Below are 27,920 nucleotides of genomic sequence, written 5' to 3'. Positions count from 1 at the left end.
GGTTGATAACTTGGATAAGTCGCCAGTAGATAACCTGCCTTCTTGACGGACGGGCACAACTTCCTCAAGTTGCTGTCTGACTCTTGCACAACTCTTCAGTCTTCATTGCTTGCTAGCCCCTGTAGTGTCAACACGCACGCTCATTGCCGAAGTAAGTTGTCTGAATTGATAGTAATGTATATGTCTGGTAAAGGTATGTTTTCTGGAAGAACTTTGTGCTTGTATACTTATCAAAATTTAGGGAGACCAGAATAGTTCAATTGTGAAACCCCGATTTTTTACGCTTATAAGGACCACGTGTCCAAGGAGCTGAGAGATGTGGAGGAAACGAGCAAACGTGATCTTAGTGACTTTATTCATGTATGACCTGTAACACTGACTAATTACGACCAATTCTTATTGACAATATGAGATTTAATCATGAGAATAAGGTAATACAACAAATGAATGCAGTGGTTTTTAGTGGGATGCTTAAAAGGTTTTCACATCAGATTGCGTTTCTACTTGCCTGTAGTGTTATATGGCTCTGAATAATGTCGGGCTTGTGGTGATATAATGTCTCAGGTAGCCCCTTAAAACAGCGATAAATTACTGTCTACTAAAACCATCACAGTGGGTTTCTAACAATCATTACTACAGGTACATTATATCGAATGCCAGCAGCCAATTTAGCTTTTGCATTTACATTAAGTTGATCCTACCTCACAACATATTTGAATTAATTGTTTTTATTATATATCACCATGTAAGTCAAATTACAAAAGGCAGGCAACACATAGATTAAAGAAAACCTGGCCTCACTTTACTTTATTTAACCGATGGTCGAGGCTGATCATGTGTAATCATAATTATGAAGTAAACAATAAATGCGCCCCCAACAAACAGAACTTTTTCCGTCTTTTTTTGCAGCAATTTGCTCGATGTAAACAAACATATCAGGTGTATTTACGAATATAAACTAATAATACAATTATTATTAAAAATGCCATATTAAATAAAATTAAAAATAAAAGCACTACGAACATTGACTCAAGCCAACAATGGGGCGAGACGCTCTAGAAAATTTGACAACTCGCGCTTGTGTGACGTCTCCTTAGTAATTGAAATAACTCCAAATCTAAATTACCGCCCAAATCTTAATGCAGTAACGGTGGATGAGACGGTTATCACCAGAAGAATCTTAAGGAATTGCACCAAAATTTCTGGAGATGTTACGAGCATGACACTAAATAAGAAAATTAAAACGACAATGTACTTAACCTAATAGGACCTGAGAAACTTACCTTTGGTAGGTCGAGTGTAGCTGTGGCAGCTGACTGTTACACTTAAACAAGTATTTTTCCTGTCACAGTTTTAGATACTTGCACATCCATCCTTCTAATAAGTCCATAACACGGTTTTGAACCTGAACAAGCACAGATAACTTCCCATAACAAATGGAAAATAACACCATAATTCCAATTATTGTTTTCCATGAAAGTCCCAATAATTGGAAACAGGAAGGTGAACTCCAAGTCTATTGAATTGAAAACAAAAGACAATCAAGCTATATTTACAGTATGTTTCTTTTACTGTTACGCACTGTTGGCAAGTACTGGGCATGCACTGGCTCCTGAATGAATCTGAACCTGCTCCAGTGCTGGTCATGTTTCTTGAAAAAGCTCACACTCAGTGCCTTCACATTCACAAGTCACAACACTCACTGACATTGGCAGATTGGTCGACGAGTTCACAGCTTACTTTTTAACGAGTCCGGATTCGCAAATTTATAGTTTAGAACAACTGATGCCACTGGAGAATAAATTACAGACGTGAAATTATTAACATGGTTTCAGTTTTTCGCCGCGTTTTATCGTGTAATTTCCCCTTTATTACTATGATGATAACGTCTCCACTTTTAAGGACTTTGCACTGAACCCAAAATCGAGGAATATTCCTTGCATGCAATATGGCAATGAATTAATAAGTTTACCCAATGCAAGGAGACTCATCCACCATCATTATCCTTTAAAAATTTCATTATACAGGTATATATATATATATATATATATATATATATATATATATATATATATATATATATATATATATATATATATATATATATATATATATATATATAGTTGCCAATACCTACTGGAGTCTTATATAGGGAGAGGGAAAACTAAAAATAATTTATTCTATTGTTTCTATAGGAAATTTATTTATTTTTTTATTTTTTAACTTATGAAATTGACCACAATATTAGTTGTTCAAAGTGGACAGGGTTTTGAAGTTAAGGGGAAATGTTGGGTAAAATACTAAAAAGAAGACCACTTACCAAACGAATAAATAAAAAAAATATAAATAAAATTGCACCATGATGCTTCAATAAAGTTGCTTTCATTGGTATCAGATAACAAAAGAAGTATATAGTTCTGTTTAGTATGGTGAGGAATCCCCCCCCCCCACCCCCCCGGCTAAGAAGTTAGATAAGGTGAGGTAGTTTTCTATGGTTGGTTAAGTCAGGTTCTATTAGGTTCTAATAAATGTTGCCTCTTTTACAATACTTACTATAATGAAAAGAACATCTTTGGAAAAATAATGAAATCAAACCACTCCTTCTAGTAGCAGTGCTGTTCTCAGACAATACCATAACTAGTAGTGAAGACTAAATTTCACATTGCTAGGGCTCCAGTTTATGACATGTAAGGTTGTTAAAGTACAGTAATGAGGTTGCTGTGATTTGTGCTTGGTTGACCCAGCCTTCAGCCTCCAAGCATATTCACCTATGACCTGGATGTCGATCACTCCCCTCCCTTGGAGGTCCTGTGAAGAATATTCAGGAACCTTGATAAGACTGGGAATCTTTGTTGGTAGATTTGTGTAGGTTACCACCCACTGAATCTCTAGAATTTTATCTTTGCAATCAATAGTTCAGACAATTCTAAGACACTTTTCTTCTATGAAATTTCCATCACACATGGGCTGAAAATTATCTAACCTAACCTCCTAACCAGGGGGTTCTGCCCCCCTGGATCCCCCAGCATATAAAAGTCTTTTGCGAGAGAAATGTCATAGAAATAACCAATACATCATGGCCTCATTATCGGTACCCTGTAGTGTATACAGCGTAACATGGTCTATGCACTTACAGGAAGCAACATTGGACAACATGGCTCCAGCACAGCTTCTCCTGGTACTGGCAGCTAGCACACTGATCCTCGTGGGTAAGCAAATAGTTTTTTAATGGTTGTCCATTTCCAATATAGGAATACGAAGACATGTATTGCACATGTTCACCTGTATCTCCACTCTCATTCTCTCTGCTTATTAATAATGTAAAGTTGATAAAATGTGATACAATATTCATCATCTCATATTTGTTAATGAGAGCTGTGAAAGTTAATATTACATTTAATTGTTCTATATCTCATGCATTTGAACGGTAACTCACTAGTCCACTAATCACCACCCCATTTACAAATGGTTGTTCATTCATAAAAAAAAATCCTAATGATTAATTTACTTTAAAGGAGTTGCCATTTATCATTATTTCTGATTGCAACTGTACATGTGCCAAGATGGTTCAGCTCAGGTGACTCGTACCATCCTTTCTTTAAGGTCAGAGGATACAGTACTTGACATCCAGATAACTCTTGTGGGGAAGCAAACAGTATTATTCCTTTTATATTCATCCCTCTGTTTTTCTGTCTGCACAAAATGTAATTACTGTACCTCAATAAGTAGTGAAAGAATTCATGGATGAAATGGATTTTGGTATGTCTAGTTTTGTATCATTCATGTCTAAGCTGAGACAATTATTCAGTGATTTTCTGTTCTTGTCACCGTCAGAGTGCAGTTTATCTTTAATTTATTTTGCCTTCAATCCAAAGTTCGTGGGGATATAATAGTGGTGGTGTCTTTCTGTCTTTATCCATCATTGACAAATTTGGTTTTCCCCAAACTTTACCTAAACTCATTAGATTTATTTCGTTTTGGTTTGGAAGAATTTTATGACAAGTTATAGCTTAGGGGTATTGTCTTGCATGGGGGGAGCAGTCATAACTGAGAGGTCTTTTCTGTATACTCATCATTTTCATGTTAAACTAATTATGCTTCATATTCAACATATGCAACCATACATAATGATAACACAAAAAAGTAACAAAATATCTTATGAAATAAACAGAACTTCTATTACTGTACTGTAATTCATAAACAAAAAATACAGTAGAGATCATTAACAATTCCCCTCACACTGAGAATACAGCATACAGTACTTAGTAATTAATGTGAGAGTACAGTACAGTATGTTCTTTACAGCCTTATTCATTTTGAGTGTTAGGCCTTACTCTTTTTGTCACCTCAGCAAATTTACAAACACTGTAATGAATTTATATATCTGTATCCTGGCCTGCTGCAGATGAAGTAGCAGCTGGCTGCCAGTCATCCAATCAGATCGAGTGCAGGACTGGTGGACAATGCATTGATCAAAATCGTGTGTGCAGGTCTGGCAATCAATGTTCTGATGGTTCAGATGAAGACCCAAAAATATGTAAGGTAAGATACAGTAATCCTGACCCAGTTATATGTACACAAGAATTTGTGGGGTAAAACAAACATTTCTGACTACAGGTATAAGCAAAACCTTAGAGCCAGACAGGCGAAGGTACAGGGAGAGGATGTTTTAAAAAGAGTCCAAGTGGTGTAAAATTAAATTAAAGGGAGGGGACTTACTTATCGTCGAGTGTATCTACAGATCCCCAAACTGTGGCCCACTAAATTAAAGGAACTTCAGAGCTTTAATAGACAACGTGGTGATGCTTAACCCTAGCCACCTCCTTATCATGGGGGACTTTAACTATGGCGACATCGACTGGAGAAACGAGTTCACCCCAAATGACTTGGAATAACCCTGCTACTCTTTTTGTAGAAACCCTGAGAGATAATTTTCTGTTCCAACATGTTAGAGACCCGACACATTACAGAGGGGGAGCAAACACCCAAGCCACTAGACCTCATCATGACAAACGAGGAGGGTATGGTGTCGAAACTGGAACACCTTGCCCCAGTTGGCACCAGTCACCATATAGTGTTGTCATTCAGATTTAACTGTTACCTAGTTCAAGATAAGGCCAGGTCAAGGTGCAAATATTACAAGGGAAATTACAACGGGATGAGGGGTATCAACTGGCCTGACTCATTAAGGCACAAGAATGCAGACACTACGCTGAATATCATAACTAAGTGACCCATTTGATCGATAAATATATACCCAAGACCAAACCCAGTGCCTCTAGGAATACGAGGGGATCCCTACACATAAACCATGTGGTGGTCGACAAAGTTAAGAAAACCCAGAAATTCAAGATGTGGGTTGGGTCAAACGATGAGCAGGACAGGAGGATGTATACAAGAGCCAGAAACCAAGCAAAAATAGAGTGTAGAAGGGCTGAAAAGGAGTTCCAGAGGCTGGTTGCAAGCGAGGTCAAGTCAAACCCAAAGGCGTTTTACCGCTATGCAAAATCGAAATTAAAAACGCGAGTAGGAGTATCAGACCTGAGGCTTGAAGAGGGTAGTTACGCAGATTCTGACCAGGATAAAACCGAGGTATTGAACAGCTTCTTTTTCTCGGTGGAGAAGAGGATAAAAGTAAAAGTAACAAGAGAGGATGCGATTAACCTTCCTGTGTTTGAGGACAGACGGTTCGACACAGCACTGACCCACATTGTGTTCACAGAAGAGGGTATTAGAAATAAGCTGTCAAAGCTAAAGGTCCATAAGAGTCCCGGCCCGGACATGGTGCATCTCAGAGTGCTAAGAGAGCTGTGCAACGAGCTTGCCGAGCCCCTGAAGACCCTGTTTTGTAAATGCCTGGATGAACAAAAGATCCCCAGTGAATGGAAAGTGGCTTATGCGAGTCCTATCTTCAAGAAGGGCGATCGTCACTCCACGAACAACTACTTGTATAGACCTGTGAGCCTGACCAGCATAATATGTAAAGTACTTGAGAGTATTATCAAAGATGCCGCGATGGAACATCTACTACGAAACAAGGATTGCCAACACGGTTTTATGCCGGGGCGCTCCTGCTCAACACAATTGCTCAAGGTATTGGATATTTGGACCCATATTCTGGAAGGGATGGTAATATCGACAATATATACCTAGATTTTGCCAAGGCTTTTGACAGTGTACCCCACGAAAGACTGAAAATCAAACTGGAAGGGTACGGAATTAGGGAAATGTCCTAGCTTGGATAGAAAACTTTCTACATGACCGCAAGCAGTGTGTGGCGATTAATGGCAAGAAATCATCATCTGTACCTGTCACAAGCGGGGTACCACAGGGCAGTGTATTGGGCCCGCTGTTGTTTGTTTGTTTCATAAATGACATGCCTGACGTTGTACACTCCTCCATACAAATGTTTGCCGATGATGCCAAGATATTTCGGGAAATCAAGAACCATGTGGACTGTGAAGAGCTGCAGAAGGATCTCTGTGAACTAAAAGAATGGTCGAAGAAATGGCTACTGAGATTCAATGTCACGAAGTGTAAGAGGATGCACCTGGGGCGTACCAACGGTAAGGAGGCGTATCATTATGTCCCAACGGGATGAAGAAACTGCACTATTTGAGACTGAATGTGAGAAGGACCTAGGTGTGTATGTTGACAATGAGCTGAAGTTCTCGGGCCATTGCGAGAAGAAGGTAAATCAGGCAAATAAATTATTGGGTCTTATAAGAAGGTCGTTCAGATATCTAGACGGTCCGTCCCTCGTAACGATCTTCAAGAGTGAAGTGCTTCTCCATCTGGAGTACTGTCACCCCGTCTGGTTCCCGAGATATGCTAGGGACTGTCAGTTGGTTGAAAATGTTCAAAGGAGGGCCACCAGACTGGTGCCTGCACTTAGGCACCTCAACTACCCTGAGAAATTGGAGCGCCTGAACTTGCCTAGCTTATACTGCAGACGGGCAAGGGGCGACCTTATTGAGGTGTATAAACATCTCAAGGGCACTACTCAGTCGAGTGTCCTTATTTGGAGCTGGCGGATGCTCGCCCCACATGGGGTCACAGTTCAAGATTGAAGAAGCCGCAGGTCCAGAAAACTGCGAGGGCAAACTTTTTCGGAGTGAGAGTTGTGAACGCTTGGAACAATCTACCAGAGAGTGTTGTGACGGCACCGAGTGTGAGCTCTTTCAAGACCAGACTTCACCAATACTGGAGCAGATTCAGGTACATTCAGGAACTGTTGCATGCCCAGTACTTGCCAACAGTGCGTAACAGAGATGTGACCGATCGCCCAAGCGGCTAACGAGCCGATCAGTGGTGAAGAGGATAAGTTAAAAAGTATACCCTATAGCCAGGGGTGGCACCACAGTTGCACCAACAGGGGGGAGGGGAGGGGGGCTGCCCTGATGGGGGGACTACACCAGATGAATGGTTCATCAGTGGACACATACAATAAATGAACCTGACATATACTGATCACATGCATTACTGAGAATTTTTTTAATACCGGTATGTGTGTGTGTATGTAGATTATACAGTACTCCACCATCTTAGTCTTAAAATCTTTTGTGGTTACTCTTTACTCCAGAGGTGATGCTTACAGACAACTCCATATAGTATTTAAAGAAATTTAGAAAGCCAAAGAAATTATTATAAAAGAGAACTGTAAGGAAGTTGAAGATGGTGACAGGAGACATAACTACCCTGTACTGTACCAGGAATTAAAGTACAGTACTGTACATATACTAAATGATAAAAGAAACTTACTATAAAAAATGATATAAGGGGTAGGACTATGAAGAATAAAGATGACAAAATCATATTTGATGCAGAAAAGATAAAGGTGAGGTAGGCTGAGTATGTAGAAGTACTGTACAATGATAATGATAAGAGTAGAAGTAGGAAATGAAAAGGAAATAAGATCAACCAAGTTGGAAAAAAAGGTTGTTAAATCTGTGAACAAAGAGAAAATTTTTAAGAATTTATCAGTTTCCAGCAGAATTTTTAAAAGAATTGGGTTGAAATGGGATTTTTAGCTTAAGATACATAGATATTTACTTGACATTAAACCTTCTGGTCACATGTGTGCACTAGTATTTCAAATATTATGTGGATATACTGGCTAATAGCTGTCAGTGACCAAAAATATGCAGTAACTGTACTGTAATGTAATTCAAATTTGTGAAATTTGAATGTAGATGGATTCAGTGTGCTGTACTGTATACCAAAGTCTGTAATCTTTAACATCTTTTTATTACAATTAATATGTAATTCTATTACAGTTCTGGACAAATGAAGATTCCAGATGTGGAGTGTCAAATTTTTATTGCAGCGGAAGCTGTTACCAAATTTACCAAATGTGTGCTAGTGCTCAATGTTCTCAACAGATGGACCCACGAGTATGCAAGGTAAGGCTCTGAGGATAGGAACTGGTAGCTCACTTTGATTTTAATATATATATATATATATATATATATATATATATATATATATATATATATATATATATATATATATATATATATATATATATATATATATATATATATATATATATATATATATATATATATATATATATATAACCGGTCGGAATTTACTGGACTTTAATTTCTCACTTGACTTGGGGTTTATTAAAGATTGTTAGATGGTAATGGCAGTGGAAGCGCCCCTTTGAGAAAAATCCGAACTAGCACAAGAACACTTAAATCTACTAAACAAAATGAATTGTCCGTGACCCGTGGAAGGATAGCGTCTGTGACTGGGATGAATGAGACACACTGTAAAATTTAGACACTTATATTCCCTCCAACACTACAAACACAATCAAATAATGGTACACCAATATGCGCACCTCTTAACTTGAACTTAAAACACTACTCTGGGGAATAAAAGTTATACATGATATAGAAATTATTAGAAACTCAGGCAACAATAAATTTGAAGTATTAAGAAATGTTGCTTGCACACATGAAACAGGCCTTAAGGGCTTTCAACAAAATAATATCCAGCACTGAGAAAATGGTATTCAAAAATAAGAAATTAATAACTCTACAATGAATAGGCCTTAAGGGCACTCAACAAAATTATATCACCCCAACAGATGCACACTTCCTAACCTAACTTAACCACTACTCTGGGGAACAAAGGTTATACCTGAGATCGGAATTATGAAGAAAAATTAGATGCATTAAAAGAATCAAATCACAGTATCACTCTGGTTCCACTTAGTGACACAAACATTCAAAAAACAATACTATCAAAATTGTTTAAGAAATATTAAACTACACACCTTCAAGATAATATCAGTAACTGAGAAATGGTATTAACTACACCCAAATATATTGTCACTATTATTGGTTTGTTACTGGGTCCACCAATACCCGTGAACCATGCTTCCTAACCTAACACACACACAGATTCCACCTGCTCTCCGTAGTCGTTTAAGGCACAACCAACAGGCACCCGTAGTTTAAGGCCCAAATCAGCCTTTCTCAACCTTGGAAAGTGTACCTCTAACTCCACTGACTCTTGGCCCCAGTGTGCGGCCCTGTATCACTCAGCTGGCCTCACTTTACCCCCCAGTACATCCATGAAATGGTAGGGAGTGAGCCAATCAGACCTTGTACAGTTGAGAGAAGCTTTAGCTTCCCGTTAGCAAGAGGGTTTCACTAAGCTGCTCGAGACATGTGGTGTTGTGAGCCGAGGTAGAGGAGAGCTGATGACCCCAACGATCGTCCCGTCGTCAGCTGGGCACCCAGACGGCTAGATTCCCTCAAGAGATCCTTTGATACCCCGCTAAACAGTGACAGGCCTACACTGATCGGTCCAATGGCGACAATCGCCACCCTCAATCATCAACGGCAGTCTCAAACGGCAGTCAATCTCTCGCGGTCATCACTCTCGCAGTCAATTTCTCGCAGTCAAGTGGGTTCTGACGGAAACCCTGAAATGAACTCACTGTTAGCTCTTGTTAACTTTACCACTGCCCTATCTAACCCTGTCTGAGATCGAATGAGACTTACTTGTTATACTGCAATAGTGCAACACAGGTGACTAGGCCACGTGACTATTTCTGTGGACGGACGCGCAGGGATGTCCTGTAGGTCCAATCGCTTTCACGTGACTGAGGACCAGCCAGCGTCGCGTCTCTCCAAGGCGCTAGCTTAGGCCTACGTGACATATTTTCCGCCTAACTAATAACTCCTTGGGACACCCGTAACATTATTCAGACTGATAAACGATCTATAATAATTTCAAATTCAATAATAGTCCCTTAACTTCATGAATCGCATCATTATTAATTCGGCAAATTACATTTAATATCATATAGGCCTAGTTCCACAACCTCCCACTATGTGCGGGGAGCGCTCTCTTCCCTCAGACGACCTTGAAAGCTCAGTATCGCCAATGGCGGGGCATTTGAAATTTCTGACATATATATATATATATATATATATATATATATATATATATATATATATATATATATATATATATATATATATATATATATATATATATATATATATATATATATATATATATATATATATATATATATATATATATATATATATATATATATATATATATATATATACACACACACACAGTAGTACCCCGATTTATGCGGTCAATTGAACCCATTGGGTACCGCGGAAAGTGAAAACCGTGTAAAGTGAACAACAGAATATATGGGATTAATTCCAATAGAGACTGGCCCGACCCCCAAACTCCACTTTTTCAGTCACAATACCTACGTTGTAGTAAAAATAACATCTTAATTTTATGATGGTATGCACACACAATTAATAATTAAGAGAAATATCAATATTATTAGGTTTTTTAATACTTACATTAGTAGAAAAGATGGCTGGGCACACTGGGATGGGGGGTTGGTTCCGAGGCAGAGGGCAGATTATTGGCCCTCACCTGTATCACTTGTATCAATTGTATCACTATCCACCACATAGGCTTGCAGGGCCTCTTTGTCCATATCCATATCCTCACTATCACTGACTTGGGCCGGCTGTGGTGGGTGGCAGGTGAAGAACTCGGTAATGTTTTGATGACTGGGCAACCTTGTGCGCATCCTGCCCGCGCCGCTTCCCGCGTATATGAGTAGGTGCACCGCGTAAAGTGAAAGTCCGGTTTTGGCGAGGTACCGCGTAAATGCGAAATCGCGGAAAGTGAAACCGCGTAAAGCAGGGTATTACTGTATAATAATTTATTTTTATTTTTTTTAGCAACGTGAACCTCCATCAGGGATTACCTGTGCCAACTATGTGGTCATAGAAGCATTTTACCGATTCTAGCTAGGAAACACAAGACTACATATATATCTCAACAGTCCACGTACACATGGACTTGCATATACATGTACTGTACAAACACTACTTCACTTGTTGGGAATCAAACCATGGACCTCTGCATGATCCAAGAGTAAATGTAAAAAGTATGTAGCTGGTAACAGTTAGACTTGTGTAAAACTGAAAATAACTGTACGGTATATATGAATTTTTTCTTGAATGTAGCCCCAATCTTTTGCCACCCCCCACTGTATTTATAATGATAATTGATACCCATATGAGATTTGTCATCTGTTGACTGTCAGTCCTAGTACTTCATGAGAATTAAGCATCTAAGCAAATGGATTGGTTTTGTAGTACCCGGTATTCATCAAGATCCACTTGTTCTGCACCACCAAAGACATCAAAACAGACATAACAAAGATGATTAGCTATTAAATATTCTAATGCATTTGTTTCATACTTTTTGATGTGCAAAATTCTAGACATTTGATATGTGTACTTTATTACTAATGGTAATTTATGTGTTTGTACTCTCACAGCTGGTCAAGACTGGAAAACTCTACCTAGAACCAGAGGGCATGAATCTGAGTAAGTGGGTTGAAAATTTTGTATATGTTAGTTACAATGTGTTTAGTCAGTCATAAAAGAGATAAACCAGGAAATGTCATTGTTTTTATAGTTCAACTTTAAGACAAAATTCATTGATACCTCCTTATTTCCTTGCATCATTGACCAACCATAAAGTGTTGTTATTTTTTTTTCCATTGATCTTGACCTCTCCCCTATGTTGTGACCTTATCCTCTAAACCATTCAAAATCTTCATTAGCCAGCAGTGTGATGCAGTTGCTGGAGACAGCTGTCAATAGCACCCTGGTCAAGAAGTTACCATACTGCCCCATGCTGTACACTCGTATTGGTGATGAATGTTTTGCTTTCTTCTCCCCTGCTAAGGTTTGTTTAATATAAGGCCAACCATCAGTAGAATAAATACAGTGGATTTTGGTTTTGGAGAAAGAATTGTGCATCATTAGAAATGTGAGTAGCTCAGTGGTAGAACATCCACCTAACAAGCAAAATGTTTTGGGGGCCAATTTCCAGTCAGGATGGATGAATTATTTTCTCCTTTTGCACTCAGCAATAAGATCACTTGTGTACATTATTGGGTTTTCTTGACAGTGGTTGACCACCCTTTTTGTAGATGAGCATCAAGCTAAATTAGTTAAGATAATATACAAGTCACTGATTGCTAAGAATTGGGAACAGCCCCTTTCACTGCAGGAAAAGGCTTGTACTGTGTACAGTACCCAAAAAAAATATGTATTTGTGGTCTAAGTAAAAAAGTGCTAAAACATCTTTCATTTTTCTTATTTTAGAAAATTTATCAAATATAAACACCATATTTTTATCTAAACTGTTGCCCCAAAAATCTTATTAATGAACTTTAGTCCCTTCTCTTAGGTCAAGGTCAAAGTTCTCACAATGAGCAAAGGTTTGTACTTTGAATAGTAAACTTCTAGTTACTGTTATTATTATTATAATATCCTTTAATTTTTGTGTGTAATGTTACTACTATAGCTTCTCCTCTACAGTTGCCTTGGGCTGAGTCAAGGCAGTTTTGCCAATCCATATATGGTGACCTTCTTTTCTTCAACAACTTGACAACATTTGATAACTTACTGGGTTATATGAGAAAGGCATGTAAGTAAAATTATGTGTAAGGTCCTTTACCCCATGATTAATTTACCTTTTTTTTTAAATTAAATAACCCCCCTTACGATATAAAATTTTCCATTTTTCAGATATTAAATTCCTTAGTTTAATTATAAAAGGAATATCACTGAGGTTGAGATTAGAGTCAAGGAAAGATTTCCATCATTTGGTTTATATAAGTTTCCAGATAGTCATTATACTGTATATACTAATTTTAATAATGATGTCTTCCTCTGTACAAGTGGTAGCAAGATAAATATGGATTAATTCAGACTGCCAGGCATAAAACGAAATACAGTAAGTCCTCGTATAACGTCGCCCCGCTTAACGTTGTTTTGGTACAACGTCGCTAATCTTTATGATACCAATAATTCATTTAACGTCCCAACGACGCGATATAACGTCGTTTTTGTCGTCACTGTTTTCCCATAAGAATGCATATAAATGGTACAGGTTAGGGTAATTGACTTGGCAGAATGTAACTTACATTGCTGGAATCCTTGTAAATTTGTGATTAATTTGAATATAAACATGCTATAGTTTGCACTAGACAAAAATTTTAGTACTGTAATTATTTAGTACATTTGAGTACAGTACAGGTTTGTCCTAAAGACAATATGTATCTAGGATGGTGTGTGCATGTAAATGAGTAAAAATAAATGAAGAAAGTTACTACATCTATGGAAAATAAGTTGAAAAACATGTACAGAACTTAAATGTACTTAAGGGACTAAAAATTTTGTCTCGTGCAAAATATGATGTCTATACAGAGTATTCATATTATTCGCTGTCTTGCAAGGATTCCAGCAATTCAATTTATATTCTGCTAACTTAAGTCTGTGCCATTTTATAAGATAAAATCTTAAAGCCTAAAACCACCTTCAATCTTGCCAGAAGTCGGAAGGGGCGGGGGAAGTGACTTGTTATGACAGTAGCAGGGAAGGTTTGAGAAGATTACCTAGTGTGTATTTATCAGTCATACAGAGGGAGTTTTATGCTTATAGAATGTCAATGAATGTGACTTTATAGTAATGCATACAAGCACCTCACCAAGCATCACACAAAGAGCTTTGAATTTATGTACAGTACAGTGATCCCCCGGTTAACGAGCGCCTCGGTTAACGAGATTTCGGTTAACGAGTTACCTTCCATAAGATTCTTAACTTCGGTTAACGAGCAATCCCTCGATTAACGAGTTTCTTACGAGCCGACCTCAACATGTTTTCGCTTGCATTTGGCGGTCCACCAGCTGTAGTATTAGTCCGCCAATACAGTAATCGGTTCTAGGGCTTAAATTCCTTACTATATTAGTAAATATCAAGAAGTTTATACTATTCAATAATTTTAAAAGTTTAATATTAAATCTTTTAGTCATTTTAACAATTATTGAACATAATTGAAGGTAAGGAAACTAGTTTCTGGCGCGCCATCCAGCCTGTCAACACACCAAACAGGCGCCAGTCTCTCTGTCTTTTCAGTGGAGGTAACATCTTGCTTGAGACTCTCTTCAACTAAATGCTTTTTTTCTGTGTTTCCAAGCAAATTATTGGTCATTTTGAAATTTATTTTACATATTGACAATATATAATGCAGTGCAGTGTTGATTTAAAGAAAATAATCTTGAATTACACCAAGAGAACTAAAATTTTATGGGTGAAATGATGCCATGGGGTAACTTCTCTTCCACCCTAATGCCTTCTCTTCTCCCTTCTCCTCCACCCCATTCTAATTCCCATCATCATCATCATCATCCAGGAGCTTTCTACATACACACCTCAAAGTAAGTGTACTTTTCTACCTTTTTTGTTGAATTTAGGCAATTTTCGGTGAGCTGGAACCAATTACCCAAAAACCCATTGAAACAATGGTTTCGGTTAACGAGTTTTTCGGTCAACGAGCAACCTGCTGGAACGGATTGTGCTCGTTAACCGAGGGACCACTGTATATGTAATGTATTTCATGGGGCAAAAGGAGGCTCAGGAACGTAACTCCCATATTTTATCTATTTCTTATGGGGAAAATGGATCTGCTTAACGTTGTTTCATATAACGTCGTGTTTTCAGGAACGTAACCCCGACGTTAAGCAAGGACTTATTGTACAGTCTTTGTCACAGAAAATTTTGGGGAGAACTCAGTTTCTTTGGTCCCTGAGTCAAATTCGTAAGACAAATTTAGTTGATGTTGACTTTGTGCTGTAGGTAACAGTTAGCAAACAAAGAATAATATGAATGTGAACTGTGATAACTTAAACCATAAGCTCACCCTGGGTTACTTCACCTGTCATATAATGCTTCGAATAAGACAGATGAAGTCTACCATTTATATTGCTCATAGATCGTGACCCTGTGTGCTCACATTCGTACAGATACTTAAAAGGGTTTGCTGTTAATGTGTATTGTGCTTCAGTGTTAACAACAGACTACTGGATTGGTGGACGGTACGACTTAGACACCAATGCCTGGTCATGGGTTAATGATGACACCCCTATGCCTCTGGGATCTCCATACTGGGCTGAAAGGTAAGTGGCTAGCTGTTTGAGGTTTGTGTGAGTTATGGGTCCACTCTGTGAATTATGGGCCCAATCTCTTGAGAGTTTGGACTCAGTGTCTATGAATTATAGGCCCAGTCTCTGTGAGAGAAGAGGTCCTGGTGGAGAGCTACATGAGGATGTGTATCAGAGTGAGTGGCTCTGAGTGAGTTAAAAGGTCATGTGTGAGAGCTAGTGGCCCCACTGAGTTAACATAAGAATGGAAGAAACTGCAGCAGGCCTATTGGCCCATACTAGGCCGCCCCGTTTACACCCAACCCCTATCGCTCATATATCCATCCAACCTATATTTGAAGCTACCCAGCATGTTAGAGTTAATTATGAAATTTTTGGTAACTTGTTCCACTCATCCATCACTCTATTCCGAAACCAATGTTTACCTATTTCACGCATAAATCTAAATTTGTCAAATTTAAAACCATTGCTATGAGTTTGCTCCTGGTTGGATAGCTTGAGTACCTTTGTTATATCACCTTTATTTAACCTTAACTTCCATTTATACACTTTGATCATATCACCCCTCACTCTATGTCTCTCGAGATATATTGGCCCCAACTGAGTTACCGGTAAGTGGTCCCATGTAAGAATTAAGTGGCTCTGGGTGTGAGTTAGTGGTCCTAGGTGAAATTTAGTGGCCTTTGGGGAGAGTTAGTGACCTGATGAAGAGTTCGTGACCTTTGGAAGAGTAAGCGATCCTGCATAAGAGTTAGTGGTCCTGGGTGAGATATGTGTGATCTTAGTATTTAGTTATTGTTGTATGTAGTATTTATATTTTTCCTACTTTCATGGGTGAACTCATCTCTGTACAGTATAGTATATACAGTATGTTGATTAATGCAAGGACAAACATGCCAAAACCAAGTTTTGAGAAAATGAGGTTTAAAGTTTGCCCATATTCAAAACATCACAGAACCTCCAAAAATTCATCATTTCTGTTCCATAAGGTCTCATTTAAAAGGCAATTTAATGCATAATATGATCCTTTTAATAAATGCTGTATGATTTTGGTGCACATTGACGTGACATAGATTTGTCCGTTTTCTTATTTTCCTTAAATTTCTTGGATGAAGACCACTTGTATCCAAAGCTTACACTTGAAATAATTAGTGGTTACCTGGTAAATAAATTTGTTGGTATAACAGGTTTTTAAATGCAAAAGGCTTTTTTTTTCTCTAACAGATGTAGTACATTATGATTTAATATGATGTAACTTCTTATGGTTAAATTTTAACTTGCCTCAACTGAATATTTTATAATACTGTCTGTAGTTAATATTGTTATTATTATTGACTGTAAAGATGTAAAGAAAAGGAATAAATTATAATAAGAAACTTATTTTCTTTTAGAGCATTTTATAACGGGATCCCCTTAACTGAAAGGCTAAAACATGGTGTGACATTCTTACAGGTACAGCAGCTCATGTGTTCCTCGATCACTACCTCACACGGACCCCTTCAGCTCCCCACCTGCAGCCCTGCCTGGTGCTCCGTGTTATAATTACCTCCAGGCACCCAAGGAACGCACTCAAGGATGGTAAGATTCCTGGATGGAAAATGGTAATAGAGCTGGACTCATTTTTCATTTTTTACGACTGTTTGATGAGAAATACTTCCACCACAATATCAAGATATGTTATTTCCATCTTTAATTCTAGATGGTTTTCCTTCGCTTTACCATCAGTTAAGATAACTTTCTTTCACTGTACCATTAGTATAATCTTATTCCCCAATACCAGTCATACAAGGTAACATTGTAGAAGTTGATAAGCTCAAGAGGCCGCCAGAGTGTTTAATCCATGATAAGCAATCATCACGATACACATTCCCGCAATAGTATATATTTTTACATAATTATACTGTATAAATTTTTCAAACTACAGGGTATTGAAAAATTTTCACAATGCGCAACATATTTTTGCTGATACATACCGGTAGTTTTCATGACCAGCAAATTTTAAAAGTCACCCAATAGCTACTTTGGCTCACACCACTCCACCGAGTAGAGCTCATGGTGCAGCTTTACCATCAGTTAAGATAACTTTCTTTCACTGTACCATTAGTATAATCTTATTCCCCAATACCAGTCATACAAGGTAACATTGTAGAAGTTGATAAGCTCAAGAGGCCGCCAGAGTGTTTAATCCATGATAAGCAATCATCACGATACACATTCCCGCTATAGTATATATTTTTACATAATTATACTGTATAAATTTTTCAAACTACAGGGTATTGAAAATTTTTCAAAATGCGCAACATATTTTTGCTGATACATACCGGTAGTTTTCATGACCAGCAAATTTTAAAAGTCACCCAATAGCTACTTTGGCTCACACCACTCCACCGAGTAGAGCTCATGGTGCAGCTGCTGTTTAATTTCTGAATTTACTGTTTGGTCCATTTTAATGTATTTATGGTGAGAATTCTTTTACCTATACCTGTACAACAGATGACCCTCGATATTTATAATTTCTGGTTCACAAATTTTTATTATTTGTGATTTAGTATAGCAATATCAACTCTCAATTCATGACCCCCAACCTCTAGCAATTGCACATTTTAATGGGGTTGAAATCCTGCATCTTAGAGACAAAATGGTTACCATAAAACATTAAAAATATACTGTAATCCATGAAATCATTCACATCTCATACCACTCTAAGATTTACAGTATTTAAAAAACCGAGAATGTTAAATTTTATTATTTATTATTCTATACAATATTGCACAATGGTAAATTTTCACTATCAGATTAACCTCCATGCTGTGTTCAATAAGTTTAATTCCATATTTTGAAATCAAATCAGTGAATATTAAAGAAAAACATCACTTAAATTTCAAAGTTCTATCACTTTTGTGTTTGTTAGAGATACAGTACAGTGACCCCTCGTTTAACGAACGCCTCGGTTAACGAACTGCCTTCCATAAGGATCTTCAATTCGGTTAACGAACAAAAATTCGGTTAACGAATTTCTTACGAACCGACCTCAACATGTTTTCGCTTGCACTGACCGGGCAACCAGCTTTAGTATCAGTCCGCCAATACATTAATCGGTTCTAGGGCTTAAATTCCTTACTATTTTAGTAAATATCAAGAAGTTTATACTATTCAATAATTTTAAAAGTTTAATATTCAATTTTTAGTCATTTTAACAATTATTGAACATAATTGAAGGTAAAGTGACTAGTTTAATGCGTGGCATCCAGCCTCTTAACACAGCAAACAGGCGTTAGTCTCTCTCTGTTTTCACTGGAGATAACATCTTGCTTGAGACTCTCTTCAACTAAACGCTTTTTTCTGTGTTTCCAAGCAAATTATTGGTCATTTTGAAATATATTTTACATATTGACAATATATAATGCAGTGCAGTGTTGATTTAAAGAAAATAATCTTGAAATACACCAAGAGAACTAAAATTTTATGGGTGAAATGGTGCCATGGGGTGACTTCTCTTCCACCCCAATGCCTTCTCTTCTTCCTTCTCCACCCCCTTTCTAATTCCCATCATCATCATCATCATCATCCAGGAGCCTTCTACATACACACCTCAAAGTAAGTTAACTTTTCTGCCATTTTTGCTGAATTTAGGAAATTTTCGGTGAGCTGGAACCAATTACCCAAAAACCCATTGAAACAATGGTTTCCGTTAACGAACTTTTCGGTTAACGAACGACCTTCTGGAACGGATTGAGTTCGTTAACCGAGGGGTCACTGTATTGTGAAAGCATTCAGCAGGAAGCAAGACTCTTTAAAGTGTCTGTTGCAACTCAAGCCATCTGAGACTACGTTGTTTGTGCTATGTAAACAAAGCATCGGGAATTTAAGATGATGCAATATCTCATCAAGGGTTGTGTGTGTCCCCATAGGTCTCCAATTACTGTATATACAGAAATACCCCACTATCCGGAACTCCGTTTATCCGCCTATGGTTTTTCAAGGTAACTTTTTGAGGTTTGTGTGTTATTTTGGATGTACTCAAGTAGTTAGACACATAAAATTTAAATTCTGAGATAAAAAGTGTCTTCAGCCTAAAATCCTGTAAGGCTTACCGTTTTGGCCATAATCTTGATCTCACCGATTTTGTTCAAAATCTCAATACAGTCAGCCCTTAACATACGCGAGGGTTAAATAACAGAGATACCCGTTAATGTTAAAAATCCGCATATTTTTGCTGCCCCCCCACCCCTAAAAAACCCCTGGTCCCCCCCCCATGTTCTTATTTACCGTATATATCTGTGTATAGTTCGAGTTTTTAAGACCAAATTATTTGGCAAAAAAATGGGGGTCGACCTCTAAACGAGTAATAGTTTCGTTAGGTTGAAAAATATTTACCGGTAACTACCAGTAAACAATGGAAACGACACACCAATGCACCACCAGCTGTGTGTCGGTACAGTTGCCAGGGCAGATCTCTTGCGTTATCATAGCAAGCCCAAAGTAGCCAAATGCATGGTATGGTATGCACAGGACGATGTAAAACAAAGTATTCATTTTTTAAAGTTTAGTTATGGATACTGTACATAAATTTTTGTTCATTACATTTGAAACATCAATCTTTGTTAATTAAATTTGAAACAAAAGAAAATTACGATACCATATTTCTAAATACCGGATATTTTCATTAAAATATTACATCACAAGTATATTTTACCTTAACTGTGACTGAATGAATATATTCTCAGAAATAAATATGGAAATGTAATATTTTTGCTGAAATGACGTACGAATTACAGTGGAAAGTGGGATAAAATCATGACGAAAACAATGACTTTCGCTTTCTTTCGTTGTTCAAAAGATTTTACCGTGGAACAAACCTGTACTGTACATGTACTAAATGATTATGGTACTTAAATTGTTATGTCTATTGCAAATATAGATTGTTTATACAGGTATTCAAATAAATCAATATCTTACAAGAATCCCAGCAATGTAAGTTATATTCACCCAGGTCGTTTGGGTGGCAAATTATGAGAAGAGCTTAGTCACTCTTAAGTAATGATAAATAAACAGTAGGCCTTCAGTGCCAACTGTCACATCTTATCTCAAGTAAATAAACAAACACCACACTCTGTCACCCCACCTCCCACCCCCGCTCCCCTCCCTGTTCCCCCCCATGCTAGCTGGCTACCTGCCTCCTTGTGTTCCCAGACAAAAGATTGGTGATAACTTTATTCTTTAAGGTGTTTATTTTATATAATATCTCAGACTAAAGTTAGATTATAATTTGCATTGCTGGAATCCTTGTAAGACAGCCAATAATTTGAATATAAACGTCATACATTTTGCTCAAGATATAAAAATGTAGTACATTAGTGTACAATACTGTGTAGTACATTTTATAATACAGTGTAAAGTTTTCAACTATATTTTTGGGTAGATTTACATAAATTTCTTGATTTATTTTCATCCATTTACATGCACACACCATACAGTTGTACCCCACTTAACGCGGTCAATTGAACCCAGAGGGTCCCGCGTTAAGTGAAAACCGCGTTAAGTGAATAACAGAACATATGGGATTAATTCCAATAGAACCCAGCCCGACCCCCAAACTCCACTTTTTGACGACAAATAACTATGTTGTAGTAAAAATTCTATCTTAACTTTATGGTGGCATGAAAAACAAGTAATATAGAAGAGGTTAGGTTAGGAAAGATAAAGGTTAACATAGGAAAAATAAAGAATAGGTTAAAAAACGAAAATTTTTGAGGAACACTCACGGTAGTAGAAGAGATGGGTCGGCATACGGGGATGGAGGCTGGTTCCGAGGCAGAGGGCAGATTACTGCCCCTCAGGTGAATCACCATTACTAGGTGAATCACCATTACTAGGTGAATCAATATCACTGTCACTTACAGTTGTCATGGCTTCCCTGACAAATCCCTCAAAATCAACTTCACTATCACTATCACTGGCTTGGGCTGGCTGTGGTGGGTTGCGGGCGAAGAACTCGGTTATGCTTTGCTGACGGCTGGCTTTGATGTTGTCATGATACACCGTGATGTACGGCTCCATAGCCTGCACCAGTCGGGTATGGAAGACGTCATGGCGTTCATCGTCAGTGTCGCGGGAAACGATGGACTTAATTTTTTCTGTTAACTCTATGAGACACTTAATATCACTATGACTTAAACTAGGTTCTTCGGAGAATGACGCACCTTCTTCCTCCTCTTCACTGGCGGGTTCTTCTTCCAACATCTCGTCGGCAGTCACTTCAGGATCTCTGATCACCTCCATGATGTCTTCGTTGGTGGTCTCGGAGAAGCCTTCAGCTGTAATACTGAGCGCAGCTTCTCTGGCAAGGTCCACTGCTACTGCAACAGTCTGAACCTGACCAGTCACAGGTTCACTCCTCCTCTCACCTGGTATGCCATGCAACACATGTCTCCATGCGTGACGAATCGTAGCAATAGTCAGCAGATCCCATGCCTCCACCAAGAAGTCTACAGCTTGTTTGACGTTAAACTTCTTCCAAAATTGTTTGACGAGAAGTTCTTGAGTCGCCGCCTCTTGTTCCTTGTCCTCGTCGCTTTTACTCTCGCTGTCGGTGTCACCCAGCTTACGCAACTCATCCTTGGTGTTGGTAGAGTCGTTCAGGAGCTTGAATTTCTTTGCCGAGTATGCAGCTTTAACATTGCAGATTAACTCCTGGTCCATGGGCTGGATTAATGACGTAGTGTTGGGAGGAAGGAAGACCACTTTTACGTTGGGGTGACGATCCATAAGTAGGGGCGAGTGTCCAGGTGCGTTGTCAAGGAGCAACAAAATATTGAAAGGAACATTCTGTTGCTCGCAGAATTTCTGCACGTCAGGAACAAAACAGTTGTCAAACCAGAAGAGGGACAGAGAAGAGGACATCCACGCCTTACGTGCGGTTAGCCAGTGGACATTAAGCTTGTTCATGTCCATATTCTTGTAGGCGTGCGGCTTGCGGGCTTTGTGAATCACCGATAACTTTGGTTTACAGGTACCGGAGGCATTGGTGGTAAACAGGACGGTGATGCGTTCCTTCTGCATCTTCCGGCCCCTTACCTTGCTCGCAGACTGGACAACGAAGGTCTTGGAAGGTAACTTTTTCCAGAAAAGACCAGATTCGTCCATGTTAAACACCTGGTCGTCACTGTACTGTCCTTCCTCCATAATCTCACGTAAAAACGGAGGAAAATCTCTAGCCGCCGCACGGTCAGCACTCGCTTCCTCACCAACAATGCTGATGTTGGTGACCTTGTTCCTCCTCTTAAACCTATGCAGCCAACCATGGGAAGCATTGAAGGGTTTGGGCTCTGCAATTCCCAGTTTACGTGTCACTGCTGCGTATAGCTCACGTGCGTACTCCTGCACTGAGCGCGTGTCCACCGCCATGTTGCGTCGCGCCTGACGCACCAAATAACTCACCAGCAAAGTTTCCACTTTTGCCAGCACCCTGTTCTGGCAATACCTGATAGATGAAGCACCTGCAGACTTTGTGATCTTCATGTGCTCCTTTATCTTGGCTGCATCCTTCTTTATTGTACGAATCGTAGATTCGTTGACGCCATGCTGGCGCGCGAGATCAACTTGGCGTCTTCCTTTCTCCAAATCTTGAACAATTTGGTACTTCAGCTCGTAGCTTAATGAACGTCGTGTCTTCTTTGGTTTAGTGCCGCTGGGTCCAGGTAAGGAAAGGTTTCTCTCTGGGGGTGGTGGTCCGGCGGAAGCCATTTTACGGAACAATGGATGCGCGTTAACCCGGCGTGGCCTTGAGGGATGAAACTGCCGCGGCTAGGTCAAGCGTCGTCTCTCCTCCCTCCCTCCCTCCCCGGGGTAGTCACGTCATAATACTTTAAGCCAATTACAGCTAGCAGCAGAGGGGGGTAGGGCTGCATGGCCAATCACAGTCCGAGACGTCATATGACGTCAGTGATAACGCAACAAAGACACACACTGCGCAACCTTACCGCGCCGCTTACCCAAGCGGAGGGAGGAGGAGGGAGAGGCAGGCAGGCAGGCGGGCGGGTGGGTGGCGCGTGGCGCGTGGGCAAAATCTAAAAATAGCATCCGAGCCGGACACTCACCGCGTATATGTGGAAAAAACCCGCGTTAAGTGAAAGTTCAGCTTTGGCAAGGCACCGCGTATATGCGAAAACGCGTTAAGTGAAAGCGCGTTAAGCGGGGTAAAACTGTACTAAAAATAGGCTTACAGTTTTTATCTTATATAACATCTCAGACTAAAGTTAGGAGATTATAATTTGCATTGCTGGAATCCTTGCAAGACAGCCAATAATTTGAATATAAACGTCATATATTTTGCTCGAGATAAAAAATGTTGTACATTAGTGTACAGTACTGGTTTTCAGTTAAAACACTGTTGTATAACAATAATACTCCCTCCTAATTGATTTGAATAAATACTTGAATAGAAATATACAATATTTTTGTTGAAACTACCCGTGTTTCAGTGTAGTCGTAATAATAAATGGTAAACAATTTGTTTTCGGCACTCTGTGTTTCAGGCACGGCGAGCCTCAGTTTATAGGACGTAGTGTTTTTACTGAAGGTTTTGTTGTTCCAATACCCTCAAAAAGTTGGGTCGACCTATAAACAAAGAATATAAATTAACGATTTTTTTGGTCAAAAAATCAGGGTCGACCTACAATGCTGATGTCAACACAAGCGTGGTTACAGCGAGACTGAGACTGAGTGAGGGAGCAACGCGCTATGTGTGTGTGAGGTAGCGGGAGTGGGCGGTGTCCAGTGTTCGGTGCCGTGCGCGATTTGAATGTACTTCAATTACTTCAATGTACAGAATATTCCTCCGGCTGGGCAATCCGCATATTTGCGAATCCGTGTATGCTAAACCTGCGTATGTGAAGGGCCGACTGTATATGTACCCCCTGAACATGCTGATTAAGGATCTGTTGTCTGCAATTTGATATCTATAATTTCATGTCCAAATGATATCTAAAAAATATTAATTAATTTTCTAAAGCTAATTACTCGCCACCTATGGTTTTTCTTGGGAATGTACATTTCTTATGTGCACGGTAGTTAGCGCCCGGATTGCGGAAGGAGGGAGTAGTGTTGGAGATCTCAGCCCCTTCAGTCTCCCTCTTGTAGTGAAACTATTGCCAACCTACAATGCAGTTTTTTTTCTTTTATTTATTCCCCATATTTACATTGCATATGCAACCCTGGACCCCAATAGCCTTGCACAATGAGGAGTGTATATCGAAAAATGTGGTGAAATTTGCTGGCTGAGAATGCAGACACCCCCGCCTCACCAGTATTTCTTATGGGAAAAATTGCCCCAATATTCGCAATGACTTAGGAATGTATCCTTTGCGATAACTGGTGTATTGCTGTTGGCATTTGAATACATTTTTGGATTCCCCACTCCCCTTCAAAAGCTTACGAACAAATTTTCTAAAACAGCCTTGGTTTTGGTGAAGTTCTTTTCACCTCAACTTTTTAACTTTGCTGATCTTAACATTTTAACCCACAGGTGCTCTGCTTTAACCTACGAGCACTACTACTACATCAGTGATGAGATTTGTCAAGATACACATAGCCCTCTGTGCATCCTTACTCATGACCAACAGTAGGAGAAAATGAGTCAAGACTGGGCCACTCACCTACTACACCTATCTGACAACCAATCAGAGAGCAAAGTCTGTTTAGTATTTTTTAAACATCTGTTTCTCAGTGAACAAATGAAACTACTGTACTCTTATCAAACTTAAGTTGGTGGATTTTACCAAGCCTTAGTTTCTAACTAATGTTTTAGTTGTAAACTTTGAAACTTTAATACACACATTCCACCTCACCACACATATTCAACTTTACCGGTAATACTTCCACACATTTCAGCACATACACTCCCTCTGCTCACAAATACTGTATCAATTCAATCTTGACAAACATAACACAGTTCATCTGAACACTGCCATTTTGCATTAACCCAAATTATTGATGAAGTGTTGTAGACTAAACTTGGATAACCAATGTAATTTGTTTTTTATGGTATGCTTTGTTGTACACTATTATTTGGGTAAACAATACAAAATATAGCAGCATTTCACTTTTTATTACTTAAAAAAATAGTAATGTACTATATTGAGGTTGTGTAGACAATCTTGGGTTTGTTACAGTACTTTAAAATTATACAATTGTTCTTTATTCACAATGCTGAGATTATGAGCAATCCTATTGGTAGAAAAAACTAACAAAGGATATGCCTTAAGCTAGGATTCCATATACTGTACAGTATATGTGTTTGCAGTTTGCGTTTGAGTTAATTGCCCTGAAAAACGGACACCTCTGTTTCCATATGCATGCAGCTGTCTTTCTAGCGGGAACAGGCTAGGAAATATGGCGCTTAGTGCATTGAAGCCAAGATGCTATTTATATGAACAGGATGATTTGCTATTAAACATCTGGGTTTGTATAAGATCATATGTAAATCAAAGGAAAATGGACAAGGAAACATGGATGGTGGGTTCATAGATTGCTGCTGAATTGGACCAAATATGGAGCCTATAATACTCTGGTCAAAGACCTAAGTTTCGATGAAGAAAAATTCAAAGAATATTTTCGTCTGAGCAGACAACAGTTTGCACATATTCTTTCCCTGGTTGAGGAGGATTTGGTGAAACACTGCAGGAACAGAGAAGTCATTTGCCCAAGGCAGCGACTTGCAATAAGTATAAGGCGAGTCATGCTTATAAATAGGAATTAATAGGAACCGTAGATAAATATTAAGTGACAAAAATTTGTATTCCAGTGAACCTTCACTTAAGAACAGTTGTGTAAAAAATGTATGGATCTCGTAAAATGATATACTGTACTATAAAGGTTTTTAAATATATAATATAAATGCATTATAAAAATAAGTTGGGATATATTCTGAGTGTAATCAACTTCTCAGTCTCCTCAACAGAAGACTGTTTTTTTCCTTGAGGCATTTTGCTGGGTGAGGAGAGCAAACACAGGGATAGTAAAGTCACAGTGTGGGATTCCCATGTCCGTTTCCGTGCATTTGCGTTTTCAATCACTACAGGGAGCGATTGTCATTTACTGCAAACGCATAATGCAACCGTGCCAATGGAAACAACCATGTACATTTCAATGTGATCTATTTTTGGCAATAACGCTACTTCTAACGCATGAATGGAATCCTAGTTTAATGTGTAAATAAGTTTGCAAAGTTCTTATTACTCTTTTATAAAGAAATCTCAGATGTCAGTCACATACACGAGTACTTTAACTTATGAAGTTGGGTTAAACTGTTTTAAAGGAGGGAATGACTATCACAAAAACATATGTAAACCAGCAGGAGGCACCAGCAAGTACCTTCCTTAGAACTAAACTGTTATTTACGGTGGAACCCACTATACTGAACTATTCAGTTGTGAAATTTTGTAACTGATTTTGTAGTGTGGCATTTTAAAAGTTTTCCAAGTAATTTAGAATATGTGTAATTTATATCCACAGTTAATATCAAACCTTTGCATACTATCACCTTGAAACAATATTATTACCTGTAATATCGCAATACAGTGTATGTGATTACATTTTTACAACTGGAAAAGCATTAAGAACATCAAAATGTGTGCAATTGCAATGCCCTAAATATATAAAGCAGACACTCGTTTGCTTTAGTATTTACCATAGTAATACCTTCAGATCATATGAATGTACAAGCCTGATGGCTGTCCAGAATAAACATGAAGGTATAAAAATAAAAAATAAAAAAAATAAAAATACAATGATATAGACGTACAGTAAGTAAAACCTCAATAAATTGGACTTCAATATATCATAATTCGCCTTTGCAGGCTCTGGGGTGCTCTGGACACCAAAAATACTAAAAAAATAAAAGAAATCTTATGAACAGAACCACACTTACTGAATACTGCACTGTACAGTGGTCTAATCAGATTTGCTATAGGCCTACTCAGAATTAATATGTAAGCAGGTTGGGGCTGATCCGGTGTTACCGTATTTGTCAAGTTCATTTTTTATTGATTCGGTATTATATTCTCATATGAATGGCCTCTTATGGTTTAGGGTTCATCAGGATTAATGTAACATTTTCAGTAATAAAGAAAAAATACAATACTGTATCTAATTTGTAATATGACTTGAAAATAAAAGGATAAGCTGTATCAGAAGGTTATTTACTCAAGATGCATTCTTGTGAGAGCTTTCAGCAGACCAGGTTACAACAGTCACTATAACACACTGTAGGGTATAGTATTTGATATGAAGATACCTTCCTGACAATGTTATTTACTACCTTTGAGTGTCATATGATGGCTCAATTTGGCTACTTGTACCATTAGACAACTGATTAATGAATAAACCAGGGTATAAG

General features: G+C 38.5%; 1 protein-coding gene across 1 annotated transcript; it reads left to right on the top strand.

The window, feature by feature from the left end:
* Nucleotides 1-27,711, top strand: LOC121854812. The gene is made up of 10 exons (XM_042349609.1): nucleotides 1-151; nucleotides 3,137-3,209; nucleotides 4,406-4,542; nucleotides 8,277-8,402; nucleotides 11,849-11,897; nucleotides 12,137-12,261; nucleotides 12,900-13,008; nucleotides 15,427-15,538; nucleotides 16,976-17,101; nucleotides 25,050-27,711. Exons 2-10 carry the CDS (start codon nucleotides 3,155-3,157, stop codon nucleotides 25,147-25,149), a joined length of 939 nt encoding a protein of 312 aa, XP_042205543.1. The 5' UTR covers nucleotides 1-151; nucleotides 3,137-3,154; the 3' UTR covers nucleotides 25,150-27,711.
* The last annotated feature ends 209 nt before the right edge of the window (nucleotides 27,712-27,920 follow it).

This window comes from Homarus americanus, unplaced genomic scaffold, assembly GCF_018991925.1.
Source record: "Homarus americanus isolate GMGI-L3 unplaced genomic scaffold, GMGI_Hamer_2.0 scaffold53233, whole genome shotgun sequence".
In the NCBI taxonomy this organism is placed as follows: domain Eukaryota; kingdom Metazoa; phylum Arthropoda; class Malacostraca; order Decapoda; family Nephropidae; genus Homarus; species Homarus americanus.
This window is presented reverse-complemented; position numbering and strand designations above follow the sequence as displayed.